The sequence below is a fragment of the Anabrus simplex genome, chromosome 1 (assembly GCF_040414725.1).
Source record: "Anabrus simplex isolate iqAnaSimp1 chromosome 1, ASM4041472v1, whole genome shotgun sequence".
Taxonomy (NCBI): domain Eukaryota; kingdom Metazoa; phylum Arthropoda; class Insecta; order Orthoptera; family Tettigoniidae; genus Anabrus; species Anabrus simplex.
In genome coordinates, this window is record NC_090265.1 from 1,806,371,051 (window position 1) to 1,806,396,608 (window position 25,558).

The 25,558-nt window shown below is 36.8% G+C and overlaps 1 protein-coding gene across 3 annotated transcripts in view; it reads right to left on the reverse strand.

The window, feature by feature from the left end:
* Positions 1–25,558, reverse strand: part of Su(dx) (Suppressor of deltex) — a 569,124-nt gene that overhangs the window by 203,510 nt on the left and 340,056 nt on the right. For all 3 annotated transcript variants that reach the window (XM_067138560.2, XM_067138561.2, XM_067138559.2), the window contains exons 7-8: positions 13,181–13,445; positions 9,588–9,745 (exon numbers count right to left, since the gene is read on the reverse strand). In XM_067138560.2, coding sequence (XP_066994661.1) covers positions 9,588–9,745; positions 13,181–13,445 — 423 coding nt within the window. The remainder of the gene's footprint in view (positions 1–9,587; positions 9,746–13,180; positions 13,446–25,558) is intronic.

Here is a 25,558-nt window from a genome sequence, read left to right on the forward strand (position 1 = left end):
AATTATGCTATATGACGCAATTTTATATCTTGTCTCTTCGGTGAAGTGATAGTTTATCAGGTACATTCTTATTATTACAGGTCTGCATTGAACTGGGAACGTTGTTCTTGATAACATCTCAAAGGACTTGTTGCTCGTTTCCACCTCATTAGGATTGTTCCATTAAAAGGACACTGTAGTTTTTATTGAATTATTTCTACTACGATACTATGTCTAGTTTCAAGAAGTGCGATAAATTCAGCACATAGTGTTTCAAGACTATTCTATTTTAATTTGTTGTTCTTTTAAATCCACTTTATATCATAGGTGAGCAAACCGGTTTGCATATGTTTTTACCAGTTTATGGCATAAGACTCGCAAGTTTTGGACTTGTAGAAAATATGAAATTAGAGACAGTATATTTTTAACACAGTTTCATGTTGTTAATATGGTTTTAAACTGTGATCAATTCGATGTTGATAAACTTATATGATTGTCAATTTTTCTACAAACTTCTATCAGGTGATGACGCAGAGAGGCGTCGAAACTAGTACCGACTGAAATATATGTTGTAATTAAATCTACGGAACAATTTTTCTGCATTGAATAAGGTGGACGCAAATTATAATAAAAGTTGTAATCTTGGTTCAATATGGACAAACAATGAAGTTTCTTAATTTAATTGAATAAAAAAGGCAGAGTCATGACTGAGTTCGAGAATTTATACATTTTCTTGGACCAAAAGTACAATGTAAATAAAAACTTAAATGACCCAATCGACAACAAAAGCCCTTTATATGACCAAATCGTAATTTTGTTCAATAAGACAAATCTCCAAGACAAAAAATTCTTTAAAATCTTTGAAACAATGTCAAAAATACCCCTACCAAGTCAACAAACATATCACGCCCTCCTTCCCCTCCCAACGCATACGACTCCCTCCCATGCGCCAATCATAAGCGAGTAACTCCGCCTTCTTCGGTTCACTCCCCTCCACCAAGATGTAACTCAAGGAGCAAAACGTTAGTGTTCCTAAAACTTCCCACGCAACAAGCCAACAGCCCAGCAACATTAAAGGTAAGCGCTAACATCACATATCCTGCAACACTTAGGCAAAAAACCTCATCCAATTATCTTTCATTCTTTCATAAACAAATTAATTATGGTTTTCTACTTCATTTCAGAACTTAACACTGACAAGATATCGTACCAGAGTTCGACAGCCCCCATTCAACCATTAACCATCAACAATATTCCTCAACAACAGAAGCTTACAATCAATATAAATTTGTCAGTCAAATGAAGAAGTTAATAACTATTCAACAGTCCTCTTTAAGACATCAATTCCATTTATCAACATAGTATCCAATTTGTAGCAATAGATATTATCGCTCCCTTCACGTCAAATTACACCATTAATCAAGAAAGTGCACAACGGCGAGGGATGGTCTAATGTTACTTAAGCAAACTCACACAGTTTCGACGTACAATAGATTAGTCCAACTACAAGTAATCTGTTGAAATGTAACGTGAATGTAACATTTTTCTGGGCTAGACATTAACTACGAACAATGGTCATTTCCACTGTCTTTATTTTGCTCATCTTCAGTCCAAAATTTTTATATGTGCTGTTCCATTCATTAAGTTCAAACAAACTTTAGAACATGTTGACTAATCTTACATAGATTGTATAGAGTAAAATGCGCCAAAGTCAAATATTACGATATTGGCACAGTATTGGAATGCTTTTCCTCACCATTTCGTACTTAACACCGCATTTGTTTTTTACCCTCTCTACCATTTTGTATTAACATGTAAATCTTCATCCATATCAAACATCGACTACGTCTTCAAGCCATCAATGCTGTTATCTTTAATCACATGGCACCTACTTTCTTCAAGTGAATTTTTGTACAAGTATTCATTACCATATTAGAGTTTTTAATTAATTTGGAAACATTGTTTGTGATGAACTGTAAATTTTGCTTTAACATACGTCATTTTGCAACATATATTAGAATAATTTTTAACCAGCTACCTGGTAAAATTGAGGTTTTGTTATTAACTGAGGATGCCCCAAAAGAAGAGGCAAAACTTGTCTCAACTTATATTTTAACAATGTTTTAACTCATACGTTAACATTTTGAATTGTACTGATGATGTGCTTTTATGGGGAGAGACAAGCTGAAGTTCAGAAGAAACTTCCGCGGTAAGCTAGCATACGCACGATCTAAAGCATAAATTTACATCTATAGAACAGGACATTGAGGTCTTGGAGAACTTAGGAAAAGGAAGTTTGCTGGATGTCAGGGAGTGTTGCTATATACACCTGGAACAGTATTTTAAACCAAACCTTAATTTAAATGAGATTTCTGAAAAATCTAATATTTTATTTTATTTCCTCATTGCGTTTTTTAAAAACATCACATGTGTCCGACCTGTGCAATGCAAGTAAGCATCAGTCATGCTATATGTCTGTGTTTTGTAGTTAAGAATGTCCGCCAGCGTAATAGTTAGCACACTTAGCTGCTGTTCTCGGGAGTCTGAGTTAGATTCCCGGTACTGTACTGCCAGAGATTTACGAGTGGCAGGAAGACTGATATGCGGTACAACTGGTAAATGTACCTCTCCTCCACTGGGGATGTGTCTAACAATGAGCTGCACCACCTCGGGATGAGGAAACGAGTTTACTTTAGTTCAGCAATATTCATGGTTGTTGCTATTAATATAGCAAGCAAGATCATTAACAAAGTGATTGTTTACTATCTCGTAACTTGGGCCAATATAGGTATTTTAGGAGAAAAGTAAGTTTAAAATGTGATAAAAGCAATCCAATCATAACAATGATTTTACTCGCCAACGTACCTAACAAATAATAATAATAATAATATTGATTTTATGTCCCCACTTACTTTTAACAATTTTCGGAGATGCCAAACAAAACATACTAGCTTATGCGTTCATAAAAAAATGGAGACAACGAACATACAAAATTAAACATTATGATAATAAAACGCATTACTGCCACAGCTGCAAATATCCATAAATGCGGCAAACTTTCTTGTTATTTATTTTTATTTTTTCCATCGTGGAACTTTTGGCTCTATCCGGGCACTTGATACGCATAACTAACCTAAACCTCTCTTATCTCATTACAGCTGTTTAGGTAAATCCTGATGTGATAAATGTAGAGAACAAGCATGAAATATACTTAAAGAATGCTTCGAGTCACTATGCATTAAAGTTTTAGAAAGACGGGATCTTAGTGCTCTCGACACACAGCCGTCGTGATGACAGTGAAGATGGTGGCGCAAGACGATAATTCAAATGAAAGCAGTGATCAGATTTACTCAGGTTTACTGTGTGGTAGGCCTACTGCTCAACTGACAGCGACAAATGACTGGTCATTAAGTTCTTTTGTATCAATATTGTATAATACGATACCCGTATCTCTTCTCTACAGGGTCGAGTATGAAGCGAGAGGAATTTTCGTAGCAAGTTTTTACGATTGTATTCCCTTCCTGGCGTCAAACTCATCAGAGGAAATAATGAGATGAAATGAATGACGTGATATGAGTAATTAAACTGATTATATTTATTTTATATGTAGGCCTAAAAGTTGTGTTCATCATTTATTGTTTTTTTACATTTAGAAATACTACCTTCCAAAAAAAGTAGCCAGTATAACTCAAATACATTCATAAGTTTGTTAAAGAATAGTGTAGCACATTATAGCCTAGAAGTCATATGTTCATTGCACAAAATATTAGGTTATCACATATCAGATCCCCCTTTACTTTTCTTGGCTGTAAAAGTGGGAAAAATAGGGGTCTAATACATGAATAAATAAGGTATTTGCTCATGCTGTAACGTCACACTTCAAGAGATTTTGGTGATGGAGTATGTGAAAGGGGTGGGGTATAACCTTAATTAAGGTACAGCCCTTTCATTTGCCTCTTGTGAACATGGGAAACCACTGGAAAACCATCTTCAGGGCTGAAAACAGTGGAACCCACAATTTTGTGATTGTAATCTCACAATTACACGACCCTAATCCATGGCTAACTCTCCCATTTAACACCGTTATAGAGACAAGACAAGTTAAAGCCAAGTTGGAAGAAGATCAGTTTGGCTGCAGAAGAAATGTACGAATTTGTGAAGCAATACTGACTATGTCTGAACTTAGAGGATCGAATTAAGAAGGATAAGCTCATGTACCGCCAAACGGGGTGATTTTGGACGGTTTTGAGGTTATTTTCGTCTTAACTCACGAAGGGAATCTTAAATTGTATTGTTTATCATCCTAATAATAAGGAATATATCCAATTAATGCAATACCCTACAAACAAACAATATACGTCAACACAGGTTTTCCTGAGAAAACAAACAGTAGTGTCCGAATTCACCCCGTATTTCGGGGTGATTTCGGACACACATGCATTTTAAACCACTGTCCGAAGTTTCAAAGCGTATTAGGTGATTTTGGACTTAAATAGTCCTTTATTTCAATTCTTCATTCTTTTTGATATATTTTTGTGATATTTAAAATGTGCTGAGGGGTCCAAAATATGACTAGCTGGTTAATATCATTGTAATGATAAATGGAATGTGTTACTGATCGATCTTTATTTTCTGACAAAGGTAAATGCAAAGTTTTCCGGTCTAAATTGAAATATAAACAGTTCGAAACTGCACAGAGGTCCTACTGAGAAATCTTAATAATTTTTCTTACGAATGATACAAATCTCAGAGCAAGAAAAGGTTGATACAATGTAGTTGCCACGGCCTATAAATCTAAAATAAGTTTTCTTTGAAAATAAACATTCCTCTCTTCTCAACTTGGACTGGAAGTATTTTCAAACTTTGTTCTTTAGCTATTGCATCCTCAGCAGGGATGTTAGGTAACACAAACACTTTTTTGCTGTTTTTATATGGGCACAACTATTTGACATCCACATCCCTTGAACGAATATTTCAGGCCAGGCCAAAACACTGCCTGTATGCTCTTTGTTCCTCAACTTGTATTTATAATCTGCAACAAGGAAAGCCTCTTCTTGCAACACCAGAACGTCATTACATTCATAGTGTGCTTTGTCGCATTCATTTTCACTGCTGCTGCCAGCGCCATCACTTGTTTCTGCACGGCTTCCTGCTTTCATCTCGGTGGAAGTCACGGCCAAAAATAGACTTCCCAGGAAGAATATTTTATTTGCGGCAGCGGGAAGTAGCAGGTTGTGTTGGGTTGGAGCATGGCCAGAGGGTGACGAGCTTCCTTGAGCATTTCCTTCTTCCTCAGTTAGCATTGGTTGTCTTCCCATTTTCTGGATGTACATTCCGCACTTTTTGTAGGGTGGACCAAGGCACACCATAGAAATCAAATATTTTCCTATAAGACAACTTGCCATTTTTTTTAATATCACGTATGGCTTTTTCTAATAATTTTGGTTCGTAATTACACCTCGAAGCAGATTCTTTCTGCCTCTAATGATTTCTAGGCATTGTCCGAAATCACCCAGACTGCGTTCAATTTTCAGTAAAATGTGCGTAAAACACTATTTTTTACTAAATCACACCAAAAGTCCACAGTAATCGTTTATAAACACTTCAGTCAGTTGATCTCACTAAGAACCATAATTATAATGCATTCCGGCCACGACAATCTAAAGTATCCACTTAATGTTAATGCATGAACTTTCAACAATGCCAGTGTCCACAGGAAAATTTCCAAAGTATGAAGTCGATTCGTAATAAAAAGCATAGAACGCGGGAAACATAACCTCAAGGTCAAGCTAAAACTCGCGCAGATGTGCAAAGCACCGGCGGCTCGTTGCTATGCGACAAAATATGGCAAATCTACCATACTGTCCGAAATAACCTCTGTGTCCGAATCGCCCTGTTTGACGGTACATGGCATTCGTAGATCTCGAAAAGGCATTCGATAATGTTGTTTGGCCAAGTTATTTGAGATTCTAAAGGTGATCAGTTACAAAGAAGAAGGATTACCTACAATCTTTACAAAAATCAGTCTGAGTGATAAGAACTGAGGACTGAGAAAAAGAAGCAGCAATCCAGATAGGAGCATGACAATTTCCCTTAACCTGCTTTCAATGACACGTTTGAAAATCTTCATAGTATGTGAGAGGAGGTGTATCGGGCAGTAAGTAGAACATTCAGCTGGGCTGCCTTTCTATTTACAAATTGGAACTGTTGTGCTATACATCCATTCAGCTGGCATTTTTAAGTTCAATGATTTTGTTGAATAAACTTGCGAACTTCCAACAAATACAATATATTTATTCTGCTAACTCGATCACTCACACCAAATTTTTCTACTATGGTAAGTAATGACTAGAGTCCGGAATTTCATGCAATATCAAATCTCAAAATATGCATGCATTCATGCACTAACATATGGCACAACATGCACAATAAACTGGAAAATATGCACTACCAAAATTCCGTTCCTTTTGAAACACTGTACAATGACTACCGTAATTTCTCCAAATTGTCTTGATTTAAATTTATTTGTTAATCTTTCTGCATATTTTTAAACACAGAAAGTGATCTTTCTACATCACAAGAAGGGCCAGGAGCATACTTAAATGAAGACATTTGAGGCAAAGCGAGGTGAAATTCTATGTCTTTTACATTTTCACCACAACGTGTCTTATATAAGTTTGACGAATTCATAGTCAGGATGTGAACGGATCACTTTATTCGACCCATCTCTAGCTGCCGCAGCTACTTCTCCATGCGATGATTGCAGACACTTTTGAATGTCCTCAATAACTGGTAACGATTGACTGCTGCGATAACAACGATGTGTGATGAGTTAAAGTTTCGGGTACGAAATCCCAGGAAAACAATGGAAGAGGGTTCGGTGCAGAACCAAAGTTTGTAAGCTGCTACGTCATTAACGCGGTGTCACAAAAGTGTGATACAAGTTCTGTTATGTTCGTCTAACATAGACGAACAAATGAGCCATCAATGAGTAATGCACAATTTAAGGATCAATTTATAGCAGTGTATAACTGGGACACCTTATTCCTAAGAATTACAGAGATCGACGTGGGGACTTCCGGCTTACATCAATGTTTACTGAAGCAACAGATAAGAAAGTGCTACTTTAATTGGATTATAGGACCTCTACCATATGTACTAACTTTGGTTGTAACATAGGATGCCAGGAATACATTATCTCCATCCCTCAGTAATAGACAACCTGTATAACGTGGAAAAATCGTCCCAAGTTCTACATACCAACATTCCATAAAAGGCATTATCATGCCAAGTTAACATTATATATGTGCCAAAGTCAGAAGAAAAGTCATATTATGCAATATTAAACGTCCAAATGTTCGCTATTAAATCCAGAATTTTCAAAATATACTTTATGCATGAATTTTCTCTTGAAAAGGCTAAAACATCCAAACATGCAGGGAAAAGGAATGGTTATTCAATCAATCACTACCACTCACTACTGATCTGCATTTAGGGAATCTGCCACCTGGGTGACTGCCCTACCTGTTGTTTTCCTAGCCTTTTCTTAAATGATTGCAATGAAATTGGAAATTTATTGAACATCTCCCTTGGTAAGTTATTCCAGACCCTAACTCCCCTTCCTATAAATTAATATTTGCCCCAATTTGTCCTCCTGAATTCCAACTTTATCTTCATATTGTGATCTTTCCTACTTTTAAAGACACCATCCAAACTTATTCGTCTACTGATGTCCTCCCACGCCATCTGTCCACTGACAGCTCAGAACATACCACTTATTACATGTGATAAATATAATTCTTGATCCGTAATGATGATATTTGATTGGAATAGTAACAATAAGTTAATTTATTAATTTCACCACCTAATCAATACAATAAGTCTCGTCTTAGTTGATTTACTTTGGCATGTTAACTAAAATGGTACATGTTTTGCCTTGTATTTAGGCATCATGCGCCATTATCGTAACCTTAAAATAGAATCAGGCACCTGATTTACATATACATGAAAAAAAAAAACAACGAATTTTTAAAGAACCTTGGAGAGACTTGAACTAAAATTAACATATGGTAAAAGACTTGTAATGAAGTTGGTTTTAAAGATATTACGAGTGAGGAAATATACAATTGGTGAAAGTAGTAGTGATATTGACATTAGAAAGCTTCTATTATAATTAAAACGAACAAAGCAACAGTCTGTTATGAACAAGTGATAGGATTGCTAAAAAATTATGTTGGCTGACCACCGGTCACAACGAAAATGACGATAAAAATCGTATTTAATAAAAAATAATGTAGAATAAAATAATGATGAAAGATGGTCAAGTGACCAGCAATTATTTGCACCATTTTAGTTAATATGCCAAAGTAAATCAACTAAGACAAGACTTATTGTATTGATTAGGTGGTGAAATTAATAAATTAACTTATTGTTATTATTCCAATCACATACCACTTACGTGAGCAGCTCGTCTCCTTTCTCCCAAGTCTTCCCAGCCCAAACTTTGCATCATTTTTGTAACGCTACTCTTTTGTCGGAAATCGCCCAGAACAAATCGAGCTGCTTTTCTTTGGATTTTTTCCAGTTCCTGAATCAAGTAATCCTGGTAAGGGTCCCATACACTGGAACCATACTCTAGTTGGGGTCTCACCAGAGACAAATATGCTCTCTCCTTTACATCCTTACTACAACCCCTAAATACTCCCATAACCATGTGCAGAGATGTACCCTTTATTTACAATTCCATTTATGTGATTACCCCAGTGAAGATCTTTCTTTATATTAACACCTAGATACTTACAATGATCCCCAAAAGGAACTTTCAACCCATCAACGCAGTAATTAAAACTGAGAGGACTTTTCCTATTTGTGAAACTCACAACCTGACTTTTATCTCCGTATCATCATACCATTGCCTACTGTCCATCTCACAACATTATCGAGGTCATTTTGCAGTTGCTCACAATCTTGTAACTTATTTATTACTCTCTACAGAATAACATCATCTGCGAAAAGCCTTATCTCTGATTCAACATCTTTACACATATCATTGATATATATAAGAAAACATAAAGGTCCAATAATACTGCCTAGAGGAATTCCCCTCTTAATTTTTACAGGGTCAGATAAAGCTTCACCTACTCTAATTCTCTGAGTTATATTTTCTAGAAACAGAGCAACCCATTCAGTCACTCTTTTGTCTTGTGACGTAGAAAGATCACTTTCTGTGTTTAAGAATATGCAGAAAGATTAACGAATAAGTTTAAATCAAGACAATTTGGAGAAATTACGGTAGTCATTGTACAGTGTTTCAAAAGGAACTGAATTTTGATAGTGCATATTTTCCAGTTTATTGTGCATGTTTTGCCATATTATAGTGCATGAATGCATGCATATTTTGAGATTTGATATTGCATGAAATTCCGGGCTCTAGTTATTACTTACCATAGTAGAAAAATTTGGTGTGAGTGATTGAGTTAGCAGAATAAATATATTGTGTTTGTTGGAAGTTAACAATGAACCAAATCATGTTCAAGCACATAAGTTGCTGTCTGAGATATTTTGTCAATCACTCTGGAATGTTCATATACATGAGCCAGATAACTCACCCTTGAGTCCTAGGATCTTCCCACTGAGTGGTTCTGTTCTTGTGATTAACAAAGTAAACTCTGCCATCTGGTTGAACTCTCTTCTCCCAACCAGCTGGAAGTGCACCTAACGAATCCTCTTCTTGTTCTGGTACAGAGCTGGTTGTGGCTGCTGTATGCTGGAAAACAAATTATATTCAGTACCATAGTGACCAAATGTAGCAGAAAAAAATAAATATGAGATGGGGTTATTCTAACTCTAGAATAGTTCAAATAATTAATTCTAACTCTAGAATAGTTCAAATAATTAACTCCTTCCTTAATGTGACATACACACGCTGTTATGAATGAAACACTGTGTCATCAATCCAATTTATGAGGAACCAATTACACTACACAATGATATTTGAGAATGAATGGCAACAGTTCCCTAATTAGTGCATATTTAGAAAGTCTCTATCCTCCTACAGTAGGTGTCCAGCTCGAAGGCAATAAACCTGATTGACAGCTCACCTTTCACTTGGCTCTGCATGCTCAGTCACTTCAAAAAGCAGCTGCACGCAAACAGCTTCGAAAATAGGACTGGTGACTATCACATCACACGATGGCCTATTCTTACCAATACACGTAGCCCAATGAATCAACATGCCAACTGTTCACATATTGAAGATGAACATTCCAATTTGATGTTAGACACTAAAATGTAATTTTAGAATTTTTAGACAAGAGGCCCATCATCGATTTTCCACTACAGCAAGCCGGGTGCGGGTGTTTACGAGCTTCTTCCAGTTCATCCTGTCCATCCACAGCTGTTTGCCGCCAATTTACATCACGTTTGGCAAGGACTTTGAAAATTTGCTTTTCCCCACCTCACAACATTTATATGTTTCAACAACTACATCAAACCGTGACAACATCAAAACACACTGTTTTAGAGCTCATATTACATTTTTTTTTTTTAAAGGGGCCTAACATCGAAGGTCATCGGCTCCTAATGGTACGAAATGAAAGAACAAAAATTGCAAAGGCATCCACTGACCAAAATAAAAATAAAATATGGCATGAAGAATGAATGGAGGGACAGGAACTCAACAAAACACAAAACAAACAAACAAAAACCAGTGGATCGGACTCAATACAGATCGAAAATAACATTATTACCGACCAAGGAACCACTTACAAAGCACAATGATGTTTGGTGTCTAAAGGGGGTGCAAAATCCACGTCTAAGGCCCCACAGAATGGTACATGTCGCGAGTAAAATAGAACCATGGTATGTGTCATGTTGGGGTATTAATCAGAAGTAGCGAAGACTCACGGTGTTCCACAAAAGATGGTACTACTCACAAGTATTGCAATACGTACAAGTTACGCAGACCTATGGTGTGTCTCACACAATGGCCCAACTCAGAGCCAACCCAAACTGAGAAGGTTCCCCACCTAGGTGTACTAAACACGGGCGCCGGTATTCCCGTGGTGTTCCTCACATAGTGGGTACTAAACACAGGCAACACAGACCCACGGTGCTGCTCATATAGTGGTACAACTCACAGGCTACGCCCAGACCCGCGGTGTTGCACACATGGGTATGACGCACGGGTACTGGAATCCACCAGGCCAGGCTTTTACTGCTACTAATCACAAACCTATTTCGTACTGAATTTAGTGGTACTACTCGCAAGTACAGGCAACCTATGGTGTTCCCCGCGTGATGGTACAATTCAAAATTAGTTTCATGGTTCGAATTCAGTCAGCCCTTGGTCGCCCCTTTTAGTCGCCTCTTACGACACGCAGGGGATACCGCGGGTGTATTCTACATGTGCGTCTCCCACCCGCAGGGGGTAGTGTGTTTGGTCCGCGAGAGGTATTTTATTTCCCTCAAGTCTGCCGGCAAGCTGGTTAGGACCCCCCTATCCGCCACCTGGGACGCGCCACGTGGGAGTATCACCTCTCCCCCTGCTACGCCTGCGTAGCAGGTTCGTGGTGTATTACATTTCATAAATGATGTTTTTGTATAACACCCCACAACATTATTTGTTTTAACATGAACCATGACAACATCAAAAAGAGTCTGTTTTTAGAAACTCATATTGCATTTTATTGTGATATTTTAAGTGTACTGTTCATTGTAATTTTATCGATAACCCACTGCAGATGGCTCAAGATAAGCAGAAACATGTTTGGGTGAAGTAACTCCATCTTAATACATGTACTGAATTTTGTTGTAAGAGACTTGTTGAAGCCATAGTTACCTAAATATTCAAATCTCATGGGCTATTTATTAGGTCTGTATCTTTATTAAGAAATGAGATCTGCCTATGTTCGTAATTCGGAGCACGAGGTATCTGGCTGTGCAGATTGTACAGTCTGAACACAAAGTTTTAACTACTGTTCACATTTTCTTGTAACTAACTAAAGAGGAAAATTTTAAACTTCTGATATAAAACTATAAATATAATACCTCAAAATTGATGTAATATGTCTAACTTTCTAAGTATATAGAGGAAAGATTCACAATCACTGTTGTTTTAGTTTCATAAAAATGACTGAAGAAATGAAGTGCTCTCCAATGAAATGCACAGAATGAAACCAATGGGCAATGTGCTAGCACCAGCAGGAGATTTGTTTGTTTCGGATAGGCACAAAAATATTGGACCAATTCAGCTGCAAGGATATAGCCTGAAATCCCAAGTCACGCAAAGGATACTTCTGATTTTGACCTTGTTCCTGAATACCTAAGAAGGACGGGTAGTTATCTAATGCCCCTTTGTACACCATATTCGTTGTTCTGTTTCCCTAAGCACTGGGAGCATGCAACACACAGTTGGAGCAGCTCGATCTGACGTCAAGTCCTGCAAGCCTAAGTTATCAGCAGCAATATATATATATATATATATAAACAGATGAAGAGCGCCAAGCACTCGTGCACAGGTTGCAGAATTCATCAGTGGAGGATAGAATAGACACCGTTGTGAGGTAAAGGGACAAGGAGATGGCAAGACAAGAGAATGGATAAAAGGAGCAGTTATCTAATGTTAAGGCCTGATGCTCTCCTAGGTGATGCCCAACTTCAGAATCTCTAAGAGCAAAGGTTATGAACACAACCATCTGAATATACCCGGCACAACTTTCCTGGTAGCATCACCACTGCATTTCATCCAGCTTCAATGTAAACTGTGCCCAATTTCCACCGTACCAACACCATGAATGTGTGGCCACCTTCCTGTTCCCATTCAAAGCCCACTCTATCAATTCACATAAAAGTCCTTACATACAGTATTTACCATCATCTTGCCAAGTTAGGTTCCTTGCTCAGATGATAATTAGACTCACAGGAACAACAATTCTTTTGTAGTTGATACACTGCAAATATCGTTGTTCAGAAACTCAACTAACTTTCTAGACTGAAGATAAAAAAACAAACCCTATTTAAAGCACAATATCAAAACTAAGCAGCAATTCACACAAAAGCATGCTGAAAAACATCTTATGTACACTAGTTAAGTCAGATCAAGCAACATAGAACTACGCAACAGGGGTTTTAATGTTCCTATTAAAGAATTTAAAAAATAAAGCTGATGATATTGCACAATAAAGAAAGTACAGACACTAACCTGAGGGTAGAGGAACCTCTGGTTTCCTTGTTGCACAACATGGGCCCGCTCGCCTTGCCAGTGTTGGTAGTGTTGCAACCTCTCCGAGTTAGGCCTCTGCCACGTTGTAGTTCGCGTATTGTGATCCACATAATAGATCCGACCACGAGGATCTCTACGGATCTCCCAGCCAGGTGGCAAAGGCTGAGGTCGCTCCCACGATGTACTACGAGTGTTATGGTCCACATAATAGCGCCTTCCGTACATGTCATACCGCATCTCCCACCTTTAAAGAAACACATAAGACAGTACTTAGTCAAGAACAAGGTTCTATAGTGATAAATTGTGTGGGAACTTATCTATCACAGAGTTTATTTCAGGACTACTGCCAACATTAACTCAAAACAACAACAAAAATCTGAATGAAATATGCTGATGAATGTGGAAATACTTAATATCAAATTATTATAATTAATGAACCACCTTTCCAATACACAAAATCCTTATATTTAGGATGAAACCATTTAATCACAAATTGGACATGTTTCACTCAACTTTGTGAGCATCATCAGCAATAGTTAACATAAATCATTGGTGGGTCAGGGCCCTGATCCTGGTGTACATCACAAAAGAATGTCTAATATACATTGATAAAAATATATAAATTTAACACTTTAAAAATAATCAATAAGATTATTTATGTCTATTAAAACAAAAATATTAATCATTCAAATTGTTTAAAATGTAAAACGGAATGGATGGCTTAAATGTTAAAAATAGTATATGGTAATTAGATGTTCTTAAAAATCGTTGTCCAACATATCTACGCTCGATTATATTGGACTGTTTATGATAAAATCAGTTTTTCATATCAGGGTGAGTTCTTATTATAGACTATGCTGCTGTTTTTTAAGAATAAACATGATGAGAAACGCTAAAATTGCACATGATGCATAAAATAATGGCAGAAATTACAACGCAAGGAGTCCCATAAAGGCTAAATTACGCCGATCTAGACGACATTTTACCACCAGTGAACTCGTTTTTCAACCATCATGTGCGATTTTAGCGTTTCTCATCATGTTTATTCTTAAAAAACAGCAACATAGTCTATAATAAGAACTCACCCTGATATGAAAAACTGATTTTATCATAAACAGTCCAATATAATCGAGCGTAGATATGTTGGACAACAATTTGTAAGAACATCTAATTACCATATACTATTTTTAACATTTAAGCCATCCATTCCGTTTTACATTTTAAACAATTTGAATGATTAATATTTTTGTTTTAATAGACATAAATAATCTTATTGATTATTTTTAAAGTGTTAAATTTATATATTTTTATCAATGTATATTAGACATTCTTTTGTGATATACACCAGGATCAGGGCCCTGACCCACCAATGATTTATGTTAACTATTGCTGATGATGCTCACAAAGTTGAGTGAAACATGTCCAATTTGTGATTAAATGGTTTCATCCTAAATATAAGGATTTTGTGTATTGGAAAGGTGGTTCATTAATTATAATAATTTGATACTTTGAACTCCAATACGGTTGGAAAATGAGATTTATAACTTGTAATGGAAATACTTAATGTAATTTTGTGATCCACATGACAGATCAAAGACCTGTTTCTTCACAGTCTGTTGACCTCCATATGTGGTACAGACCTATGTAAGTCTAACTTTATTTTGTTCTAGCTTGTAAAGTTTTAATGTTGTCAAGATGGTATTGTAGGTAGTAGCATCGTTTGCCCCTCGGCTTATACCACCTACCGTCATACTACAGGCAGCATGTGTAATGTGTAAGAAGCAATTCTGCACTGGACTGTGGCTTCAGGATATATTCTGCACATGTACTGTGTAAGAAGCAATTCTCAGCACATTACTTCACTGAGGCTTTAAGACGTAAGCATGCATAACGTGCATGAAACAATTCTGCAGCTTCAGGTAGTATGCATAAAAACATTCTACGGATAAGAAGCAAACATTTTCACACTGGAATGTACTGTCAACACAGCCTTCAGTTGTTCATCTTTAAATAATAAAGGGTGTCATATAAAACCCATGATTATCTGTTGTCCATTATTTCAAGAGCAATATGCCGAAATGTTTCCTTTACCTGTCGGAAGACGCGGGAGGTCTTGGAGTTTTGACTGCATGATGTGTGGGAGCTTTAGGCATTTGCCAACAGATAGCACAGTAGGAGTTGCAACTTGCAGTAGTTCGTTGCCCTTGTTTGATCAAGTTAGGCACCATTATTGCTTTGTTATTGTCGGTTAAGATGCAGTCCAAGTTACACCAACAGGTATTTTTCTTACAAACTACTGGATAATGAAATTAGTCAGCCACACAAAGGGCATATCAGTGGGAATTTGGATAGATACTACTAGATAATGAAATCAGTCAGCCACACATAGGGCATACCAGTGGGAATTTGATGAATAAAATAAAATATAAAATAAAATAAATAAATAAGACAATTTGGGTATTAAAGAACTTGTAACCGACTTGAATAAGAATATATTCAACTACACAATATTTCCAAACTGATATTCACGGCAGTGACGACACAATCATAGCTTAAGCTACAGCAGATTTTAAACAATAGTACAGTCCTGGTTTTCACAGAAATATACTGGGGCTAACTTTTTGTTTCTTAACTTGAAAAGCCTAACCTAAACTGAATGAACAAAATTTAGCAAGTATTTTACTACCACAAAATTCAAGTTTAGTGGAATTTCCACCGTAGTTTCACTCGCTTACAGATTATAGGTACAGAAAAGACAAATGAGGGAAAATATTTCTCACGACATATAACAATCAAAGTTAAAAAACTTTATGATTGTTCCGTACTGAACTGAGAATCACAATGAAATATATTAAGTTTAAAGGTTCTAACTTTTCAATACAATACAATACAATTCTGTTGTGCAAAATTATGTCACAACATATTTATTACAGTACCTGTTTCAACACATTCATAGTGTCATCATCAGCCAATCTGATAAAGCGAGAAAAAAAAAAAGCCGACAAAAAAAACCATACACATGGTACAAGAACATATATATATATAGTTTGTTTGTTTGTTTGTTTGTCCAACCCTTGTCCCGTTTCCCTACGGGGTCGGGTATGAGGTGAGATGAATTTGTCGTGGCGGTTTTTTTATGACCGGATGCCCTTCCTGACGTCAACCTCATCAGAGGAGTTAATGGGAGATGAAATGAATGACGTGATATATGATAGTAGGGAGAGGGTGAAACCCGGTGCCGGCACATAGCCTACTCCTGTCGAATAGCACCAAGGGGTCTGCTCAAGGCTTAACGTCCCCATCCGACGGACGAATCACCATCAACAGCGTCATATGCCCTCACTCCATATGAGCACTGCGGAGAGGTTTGGAATTTAATCCAGGCTTCTGGGACGCAATCTAGTGATTAGAAATTGTATACCACCACCTCCCCTACCCTGCCGGCCAACATTCTGATGGTGAAAATTTTTTCGACCAACGGGACTCGAACCGGCTAACCTCGGTGTTAGACCGTTTTAGACTTCAGCGCCTTAACGATCATGGCCACCAGGCGGGCTACATATATATATATAGTATTCCACTTAAAAAAAGTTCTAGATAAAAAATAGGCAACACAGTTTAAAAACATGAAACTTCTAGTTGTAATGGGTTAATGATTAATCTTGATGTGAAGATTAAAGTCACTCATTCTAATGCTGAGTTTTTTAAAGTTAAAAAATTGAATAACATATTAAAATATTGATGATTGTCTTATTGTAATATATGTCTCAAAGGAGAGAAGGAACTGTATAGTGTTGTTGTTTAGCAGAGACTTCTGAGCCTTTGTTGTTCCGGCACATCAAGAGGTGGAAATATATATGCACGAAGGTCCTTTTGATATTGTATAGGACCAAGGTTTCTCGGTCTGATGAGGAGCATGAAGCCTAAAGAAAGAAGGAGCCCTACATAAGTATGCAAAAGATGTAAAAAGGCAAGACAAAGGAGAAAAGAAAGACAGAAGAAGGACTTACTATGATATGAGGCTCATCTTGTTCTGCTTGCCTTGAAGCTTGATGTATGGAGAGGAACTGAGAATCGAAGTATGTGTGGAAGCAAGGAAGGAGCTAAGGCAGGAGTAGGGGGAAGAGGAGAGGGAAGTAGGGGATAGGGATGAGGGGAAGGTATTTAAGATGGATCGTGGAGGGGGCGATGTGGTGGGGGCAAATAGCGCGAGGAGGTATTTATTGTGTATGGCATGAAAGATCGAGCCCTGACTTGAAAACTTGATGTTTCTGAAAACCATAATGGGAATGTCAAAGAGGATGTTGGATTTCTCTGATATGTCATTTAAGTATAAATTGGGGTTAAAAAACTGATCAAGATGTATATGTAACAGTTTTCAGTGGTATCAGTAAGACCTATGGGCCCGAAAACCATGTTTTAAGGCACTAAAACCAACTGTTATGGAGATATTGGCACCACACTACCCCTGCTCTAGGAATCGGATAAAGAAATGAACTGCCGAAACCATGGCAATATCAGCTCCAGGATTCTACAGCAGCAAGATTATATGTACGTTTGGGCATAGCTGCTAACCAAAACTGGTACACATATGACTTACTATCTGGAAAAAGTATACTGTTGTGTAAGGCACTCATAGGGTTCCTTTGGGCAGGGATGAAAAGGGGGTGAAGTATAAAAATAATAGAAAACAACCTATCTTCATGTAGAATCCATAGTTTTTGGAGTCACTAAGGTGAATAGTCACAGTACAGATACAATTTAAGTCCAAGATCAGCCCCATTGGCATGGCAGTGAGAAGGGGAGGAAAAGAATATGTCTAAAATGATCGAGATTATGGATGTAAGTATGAATGTTCCAGCATACCTCTCAACCAAACATGGTACACATACGATTTACTATCTGAAAAACAAAAAAAGTCGGTGAGGGCAAGATATTAATGTTGAATCCATGGTTTTCAAGGTCCCCAAAAGGAACTGTAACAATCTGGATGCCGCTTAAGTCATGGTTCAACCCCAGTTGGAATGTCCAATATGACCCAAGGTTATGGATGTATGTGTGTACGCTCAAGCATAGCTCTCAAGCAAACTTGCTACACATACAACATACTCTCCGGGGAGGGGATGACATGCAAAAAAATCGGTATTGGTCCTGACGGAAAGTACTGTCCCCTTCAAATTTGGCAATCTTTAGAACATTTACGACAAGTTAACATTGAAAGTTTTATTGTTCACCAGGAGCTGTATTTGTCATTTGGGAAGCAGTTAGCGAGCTCCAAACTTGTTTTTTGTCATTCAGAGGGGCGATGTATTGATCCACGTTCGACTAAATGCAAGGTAGATCACGTGACGAGCCTGTGTTTCTAGCCTGCCACGCACGGACGACCTTGACTGTGAGCCAGCTTCGAGAACAGTCGTAGCCAATTATAAGAGACCCCGTGAATCAATGATCGTCTTCAAAAAATACACACCTCCCGAGTCCAGGCTATAAAACGCCATGTTCAAAGTAAATCATTCTCTTCTCTACTCTACTCTGGTCTACTCTGCGCTACTCTGATCTACGGTCTTCTGGTTTGCTGTTCATCGTAACCACGTGGAAGGAGACATCCGTTCTGCCGAATTTAGTGAAGTTATCAACAACTCTTATGGAGTGAATTCCAACATAGGAGATCTAAGTTAAGTGTATTTATCCAGGAGAACATTCAGTAATTCTGCGTGTGTGAGCATATCTTAACATTTGTAGTCTCAGTTACAGCCTACACTTCTGGAACGTGATTTCATTCATCCCAGTGATTGCTGCGTACATCAAGATGGATTACTCCTCTACAACGTGCATCTTAATCTCATCGTGGGACGTCTACTGCCGTGTCTCCATGATCTTCTAAGTATGTGAGGCGCTTCTGGACAGAGAAGGTGACTGACTGGGGAAATGCCGGAATGACTGACTGCAACCTGGGATCGAACCTCATCTAAAACTTGAGTACCATTTAAAGTTTATTTTCTTTCTCATCTTTGTAAAACTAGAAGATCTTTCTTCTCTAAATCGTAGATCTATCAGTTCTTGTTGTAGATAGAAGTATTTCATTTTCCATTTCTTGAGGTGTCATGGTAGTCAAGTTACATGTGTGTGACTGAAATTTGGAACCTATTAGATTAGATGTGTAGTTTGTCTTTGAGTGAGTTCCCATGCATATGAGTTAGATATATCTAAAAATCACTGACCACGCGATAAACATTATTTATTTGCCTGTGATATTGGAATTAATCTGGATTGGAGTCATGTACAAAATTTGTAAGATAGGATCGAACCTAGTGTCATTTTAAGATCACTTGTATTCTTTAGGATTGAGTAATCTAATTTCACTATATTTCAAGAGGATTGATAGATATAATAATCATTTGAATAATAATAAAATCAAGTAAAGATCGGGTTAAAATGGAATTAAACGGTCGTGAGCTATAACTTATCTTAGATTCTTTATATGTGAGATTTAATGTGCTCAGTTCATGATGTGCCTGGAATATGGCTATCCTGCGGGATGTTAACTGAGTAACTTATTAACTGGAAAATTTATTATTGATGAATGACTTGTTGTTGTGTCTTTGGGAGCACAATAATTTACTATAAGTGGAGCACATGTTGTGTATATATTTCACGAATATGGAGTAATAATAATGCTATTGAGGCTCACGAACGCGATAGTTGCGACTCGTAACCCATGTGATGGTGATGATTATGGAATCTTATTGGAATCTTCAAATACATTTTCGGAAGGTTAGATGAATCTCCATCGTTGCTTGTGGAATATTTCAATCCAAGTGATATCATGAATTTCGATCACTAGCCACTATTGGAGAAAGAGTATTTTCTTACACGAGTTTATCCTCTGTAGACTATCGATGTGACCATGCTTAAAAATAAAGAATAAATTTATAAGGGCAGGATTCGCTGTAAATAATGTATATAAAAAGTACGTGTTACCTTGTGTGAATGTGGTGTGTGTGTGTATTGTAAATATGAATATTTTCCATGTCTTTTGATTGTTCAATGTGATTTAATCTGGTCATGCATTTATGGCAACGGCACAGATTGTGTTCAACGTTGTTTGCCACCATGAGGATTTATGTAGCGCACCTTAAAGAAAAGTTTAGTAAGATTAGTGTCAAGTAAGACTAGACTAGGATTTTAATTGCTGTTTATTAAGATTTAAGGGAAAGATCGTCTTGTTATTTTTCCGCAAAGGCAAGCGATTTGTAAATTAATTTCCAATTAACTCACACGTGGATAAGAAATTTTCCAATATATTTAAATTCTGAAATATTTTCAAATTAATTTGAAATTTTGAATGCTATGCAAATGTAAGAATAGAATGTTCACAAATGGCATAATCAACTTGGATTCTGTGATAATGAGTAATAATAATTAATTAAAGAATAATTATTTAAAAATGTGAATTATAATTGCCATGAGAATTATTTAGTGAGACACACTAGTTGGAAAACACAATCATGTGATGATAAAGAAAAATATTACACAGACAAGGTTAGAGATTATTAACAACAATAATAATAATTAATTAATTATAAAATTTTGGAATTAATTTTGATTTTCACTAAAGCTTCTACTGGTGTTATTGATGAGTGGGATACATTTTAACGACTGAGATTCATCAGAATTCAACATTGGCCACGTGTTGAGATTAATAAAAATTCATGGAGCCTTTAGCAAATTTTTCTGTGGAATAATAAGCGAGACAGCTGTCTATTAATTTTGTACAAACCTTTATTGAAGTCTTTGGACACTTTCAGTTAAATACTTTAATTTTTAAAGGCAGTAGAAGCCTAATTTTGTTTGTTAATTTCCATTCCAGACCAGTAATGCTGGAGGACGAGAAGTACATTTGGTTAGAAAATGCTACCGGAGAATGAGATATTATGAAAGTTTGCTGTAAAAGAAATCCAGCAAGGATGTTTTATGTTATAAATGCTTGTGTTAATAAGTGTAAGAGTGTTGTGTTTTAAAAATTTATTTAATTTTGTTTGGACGTCAACCCCTTTACCCTTAAATCCCTCTAGAAAACGGAAAGCCAGGAACGAACGGTCCACCTCGGGATCTCTCGCTTACTGGCTGGGCTTAGCCAGGCAATAATGGGGGCAGTATTATATAACAAAAGTTATAGAGAAAACAATTTCTGATCATTTATGTCTTATACAGTTTTACCGTACTGACTATGATAATAGAATTCATGAATTCAGACTTCTGTTGCTTAGTCCATATCAACGCCGAGCATTGCTAACATGGAAATATGGTTAAGTCATATTCACTGGCAATGGTTTTCGTCATGATTGTTTTAAGGTGTAAAAAAAACATGGTCATCGCTCCATATCGACAAGGAAAACTATGAAGATGATTATGAAAATGAGAAAAATCGTAAAGGAATTAACTCTTGAAGAATAAGACAAGAGGGAGTGATGACTGAAGAGAATTTAATGAAAATCAGTATGTTAAGATGGGGAATGAGGCACTACAATCTAAGCGATACATAATTTCATTACATAAAATAAATTTCATTGTAAAGTCCGTATTGTCGTACGTATACTTTAAGGTTAAGTTTCAATATTCCACCTTTACAATACCAAAAGTTTATTGTTTAATTATTTAAACAACATTATTTAAAATATGACCGGACATGTTTCGTCTAACTTGTAGACATCATCAGCCGTAAAATATTCAAGAAAAAGCACAAAAATGACAAGGACAGAATAACACATTGAAATAAATCGGGTTGCCGAATACGTCAATTAAAATAGTGAGGCTGTTCCAGATTGTTCCGAGCACAAACATTCAAAAGTTGTTGATGAACAAACTTAAAATTATACACATGAGATGATACACTAAAACTTGGTATTAAAATTCTTCTTGAGGGTGCTGTTGACATGCAGTATTCAGGTCCGTCGGTAAAAGCTGATAATTAGGTGCACAATGTTATTTCTAGTAGAAAAAAGACAATCAACGAGCATGTGTAGGGAATCCAGTGAGATGATATAAAGATCGTCTAATTGGTGCAAAGTTGACATTTCTTATTAAAAATTAGGTGGAATATCTGATCGTATGACGTATGTGTAAATACAGTGGATGGCCCTAGAATAAGAATAAGGACTACTGTAATTATTGAAACTTGCGATCTTGCCTCTTAAGAGTAATTAGCTTAGCATGGATGATTGTGGCTGACTGAAGACGAACTATGGAGGTCGTGTGTGATGGGAGCTGGAGTGAGAGGAAATTAGGGGAAGGTTGGAATCAATAGGCGGGGAGCAATCACGTGGAAGCTTGTTTGAATGTTTGTCGAAATAGGAACTGTTGAGCAATGCCTCAAAAATTACGTTCGTAGTTTCAGAAATCTCATTCAAATTAAGAGTGGGGTTGCGTTTTTGATCTATGTTGATATAAATGTTTTCTAAAACGTTGAGTAAACTGTCCTTATTATGAAAATAAAGAAATTTTAGGTCCTGTTCTATGGAAGTGAAGAAATGATTGGACTCTGTCATATGAGTGCTCATGGCAGAGTATCTTCTATGTTTAGCGGCGTTGACATGTTCCTTATATCTGATCAAAAAGCCTCTCCCAGTTTGCCCAATATAGCTTGAGGAACACTGATTGCAATTCAACTTATATACACCCGATTTATTGTATTTGTTCATAGTGTTGTTGATTTTATGATGGTTGTAAAAGAGATTAATGTTATTGTTAACTGTTTTAAAGGCAATGTTGACCTTATGCTTCTTAAAAATGTTGGCGATTTTGTAAATATTATTGGTATAGGTTAAAGAGGCATTGTTGTCTGTTTTTCTTTTTGTTTCTCTAAGAAGGGTTGAACTGGGTTTGTTGACAATTTTGTTAACTATCCTGTCAATGAAATGCTTACTAAAACAGTTTTTCCTCGCTATTAAGTTAATGTAGTCAAGTTCTTTTTTACGATCTGCATAAGATAAAGGGACATGGAAGGCTCTATGGATCAAACTACAAGAGGTTGCTCTTTTTTGAGATTCCGGATGTATTGAATCTTGCCGAATGGTATTAACAGTTTGGGTGGGCTTCCTGAAAATAGTGTAAGAGAATTTATTGGAGCTGTTGATAGTGATATCTAAGAAGTTTAAAGAATTATTAACTGCAACTTCGGGAGTAAACTTGATCCAGGGATCGACCGCATTTAACTGTTCGAGAACAATGTCACCGTTGGAGATGTTATGATCTATTATGGCAAATATATCTTCGACATAGCGCGTCCAGAATACAATACCTTCAATTTTACTGTGAATTTTGGAATTTTCCGAATGGTCTAAATAAATTTCTGCCATTATTCCTGAAGCTGGGGTTAAATCTATAATCACAAAAATTCACATGTAAAACATATAAAAAGTAAACAATTAAGCAAGAATAAAACTTTCTACGCACTATTCTGCCATATTAGAAATTTTCAAAATTTCTGAAATTTCAAAATTGTTACTAATCTTTATCAACTAAATCTATTTTAATTACTTTTTCACTACCTTCCATTTTGTTCTACCATTCATTGTTGCTATAATAGTTATAATTCATCCCTTATTTCCCATAGGAAGATTGTCCTGCTTGTAAATTTTTTCCATTTTCAAAATGGCGCCCGGTAATGACGACGTAGTGTTTTATTCTCCGAGTAAATTAACCGTAAAATGTGACGAAAAGTGCGGAAAATGTCGAAAATTAGTGAAAAATGGAATGTTGTGTGATTCATGTGATCGATGGTGGCATTATAAGTGCGGAAATTGCCCTAGAGACGTAAAAACTAATGAAAATGTTGACTGGATTTGTGAGCAGTGTGTTCGGAATGTTGTTGTTGGGGACGGCGTTGACGAAGCACCGAAAACAGTCGATGAGGAATATAAAAGTGCATTAGAAATTATAAACATTCTAAAAAAGGACAATGAGACTCTTAAAGTTGAAAATCAAGAATTAAAAGAAAGACTGCGATCGCTAGAATTTGGGACTGACCATTCTTCGAGTGATATACCGGTACAAGTAACAAACTCGAGCACGTGGTGTCAAGTAGTTCGTGGATGGCCGGCTAAGAAGAAATCTACAACTGAATTTCCGGAAATAAACATTAGAAATAGGTTTTCTGCCCTAAATAATTTAATCCTGGAAGAAAGTGATCGCGCGCGTGAAACCAAATCATCGCGATCCGTTGCCGTGCCGAGTTTAAAATTTAGGCCTAGAATTCAGACTCAAGACCCAATTAGGCCTAAATCAGCGAAGGTAGCTGTGTTTGGTGATAGCCAAGGAAGGGGAATTGCGGGAGTGATTAACGACGAGAATATAGCAGCAACCGGAGAAATATATCCAGGAGCTTCTATCAGCAGTGTTGTGGAAAACGTAGAAGCAACAACTAGGAACTTCGGGAGCGGCGATGCAGTGCTTATCATCGGTGGGACGAACGACGTAGCTTGCGACGACGCCAAGAATGTAAGATCACAACTTAAACATACACTAGGGAAGCTGACCCACACTAACGTTTTTGTAGTGAACGTGCCCCACAGGCATGATTTGAGTAGAGACTCGTGTGTGAACATTGAAGTGGACAAGGTCAATACAGATATTGTTAAAATTTGTAAACATTTTCGGAATACTCAGGTTATAGAATGCAGCAGTTTTGAGAGATACTGTTATACAAAACATGGCCTCCATCTAAACAATTCAGGTAAACGAAAGATAGCAAATATTGTTCTAGATTTTATTAATCTTAAGATATGTACTGTAAAACAGGCAACTCCCTTGAGTTATAATACTGACCAGGAAAACTAGTAGAAAGAGCCAGCTGTACTTCAAGCTGGCTCAGTCAACTAGAAAAAGAAACTCAGGATAGTAAGGAATTTCAAGTTACCCAATTGCAACAGTCAAGTTTTAGGGAGGAAGGGGGTCTGAGATTGCTCTTGGTAAAATGTCAAAGTGTAGTAAATAAACAATTAAAATTCGGTACATTGATGGAATCTTATGAGACTGATGTGGTGATAGGAGTGGAATCGTGGTTGAAAGAAGGGGTGGGTAATAGAGAAGTATTTCCAGAAGGGTACACAGTCTATCGTAGAGACCGAGGAGATAAAAAGGGAGGGGGTGTGTTTATTCTGGTGAAGGAAACTTACTGTTCACATGAATGGTTTACCGATGAAAGGGATGAAATATTAGGGATAAAATTAGTTTGTGATAATATGAAGGAGGTGGGAATTATAGGAACATACAGGCCTGGAAGAGAGGAAAGAGACATGGAAATCTTTGAAAAAATAACAGATTATACTCGTAAAAACAATAATAATGATATGGTAA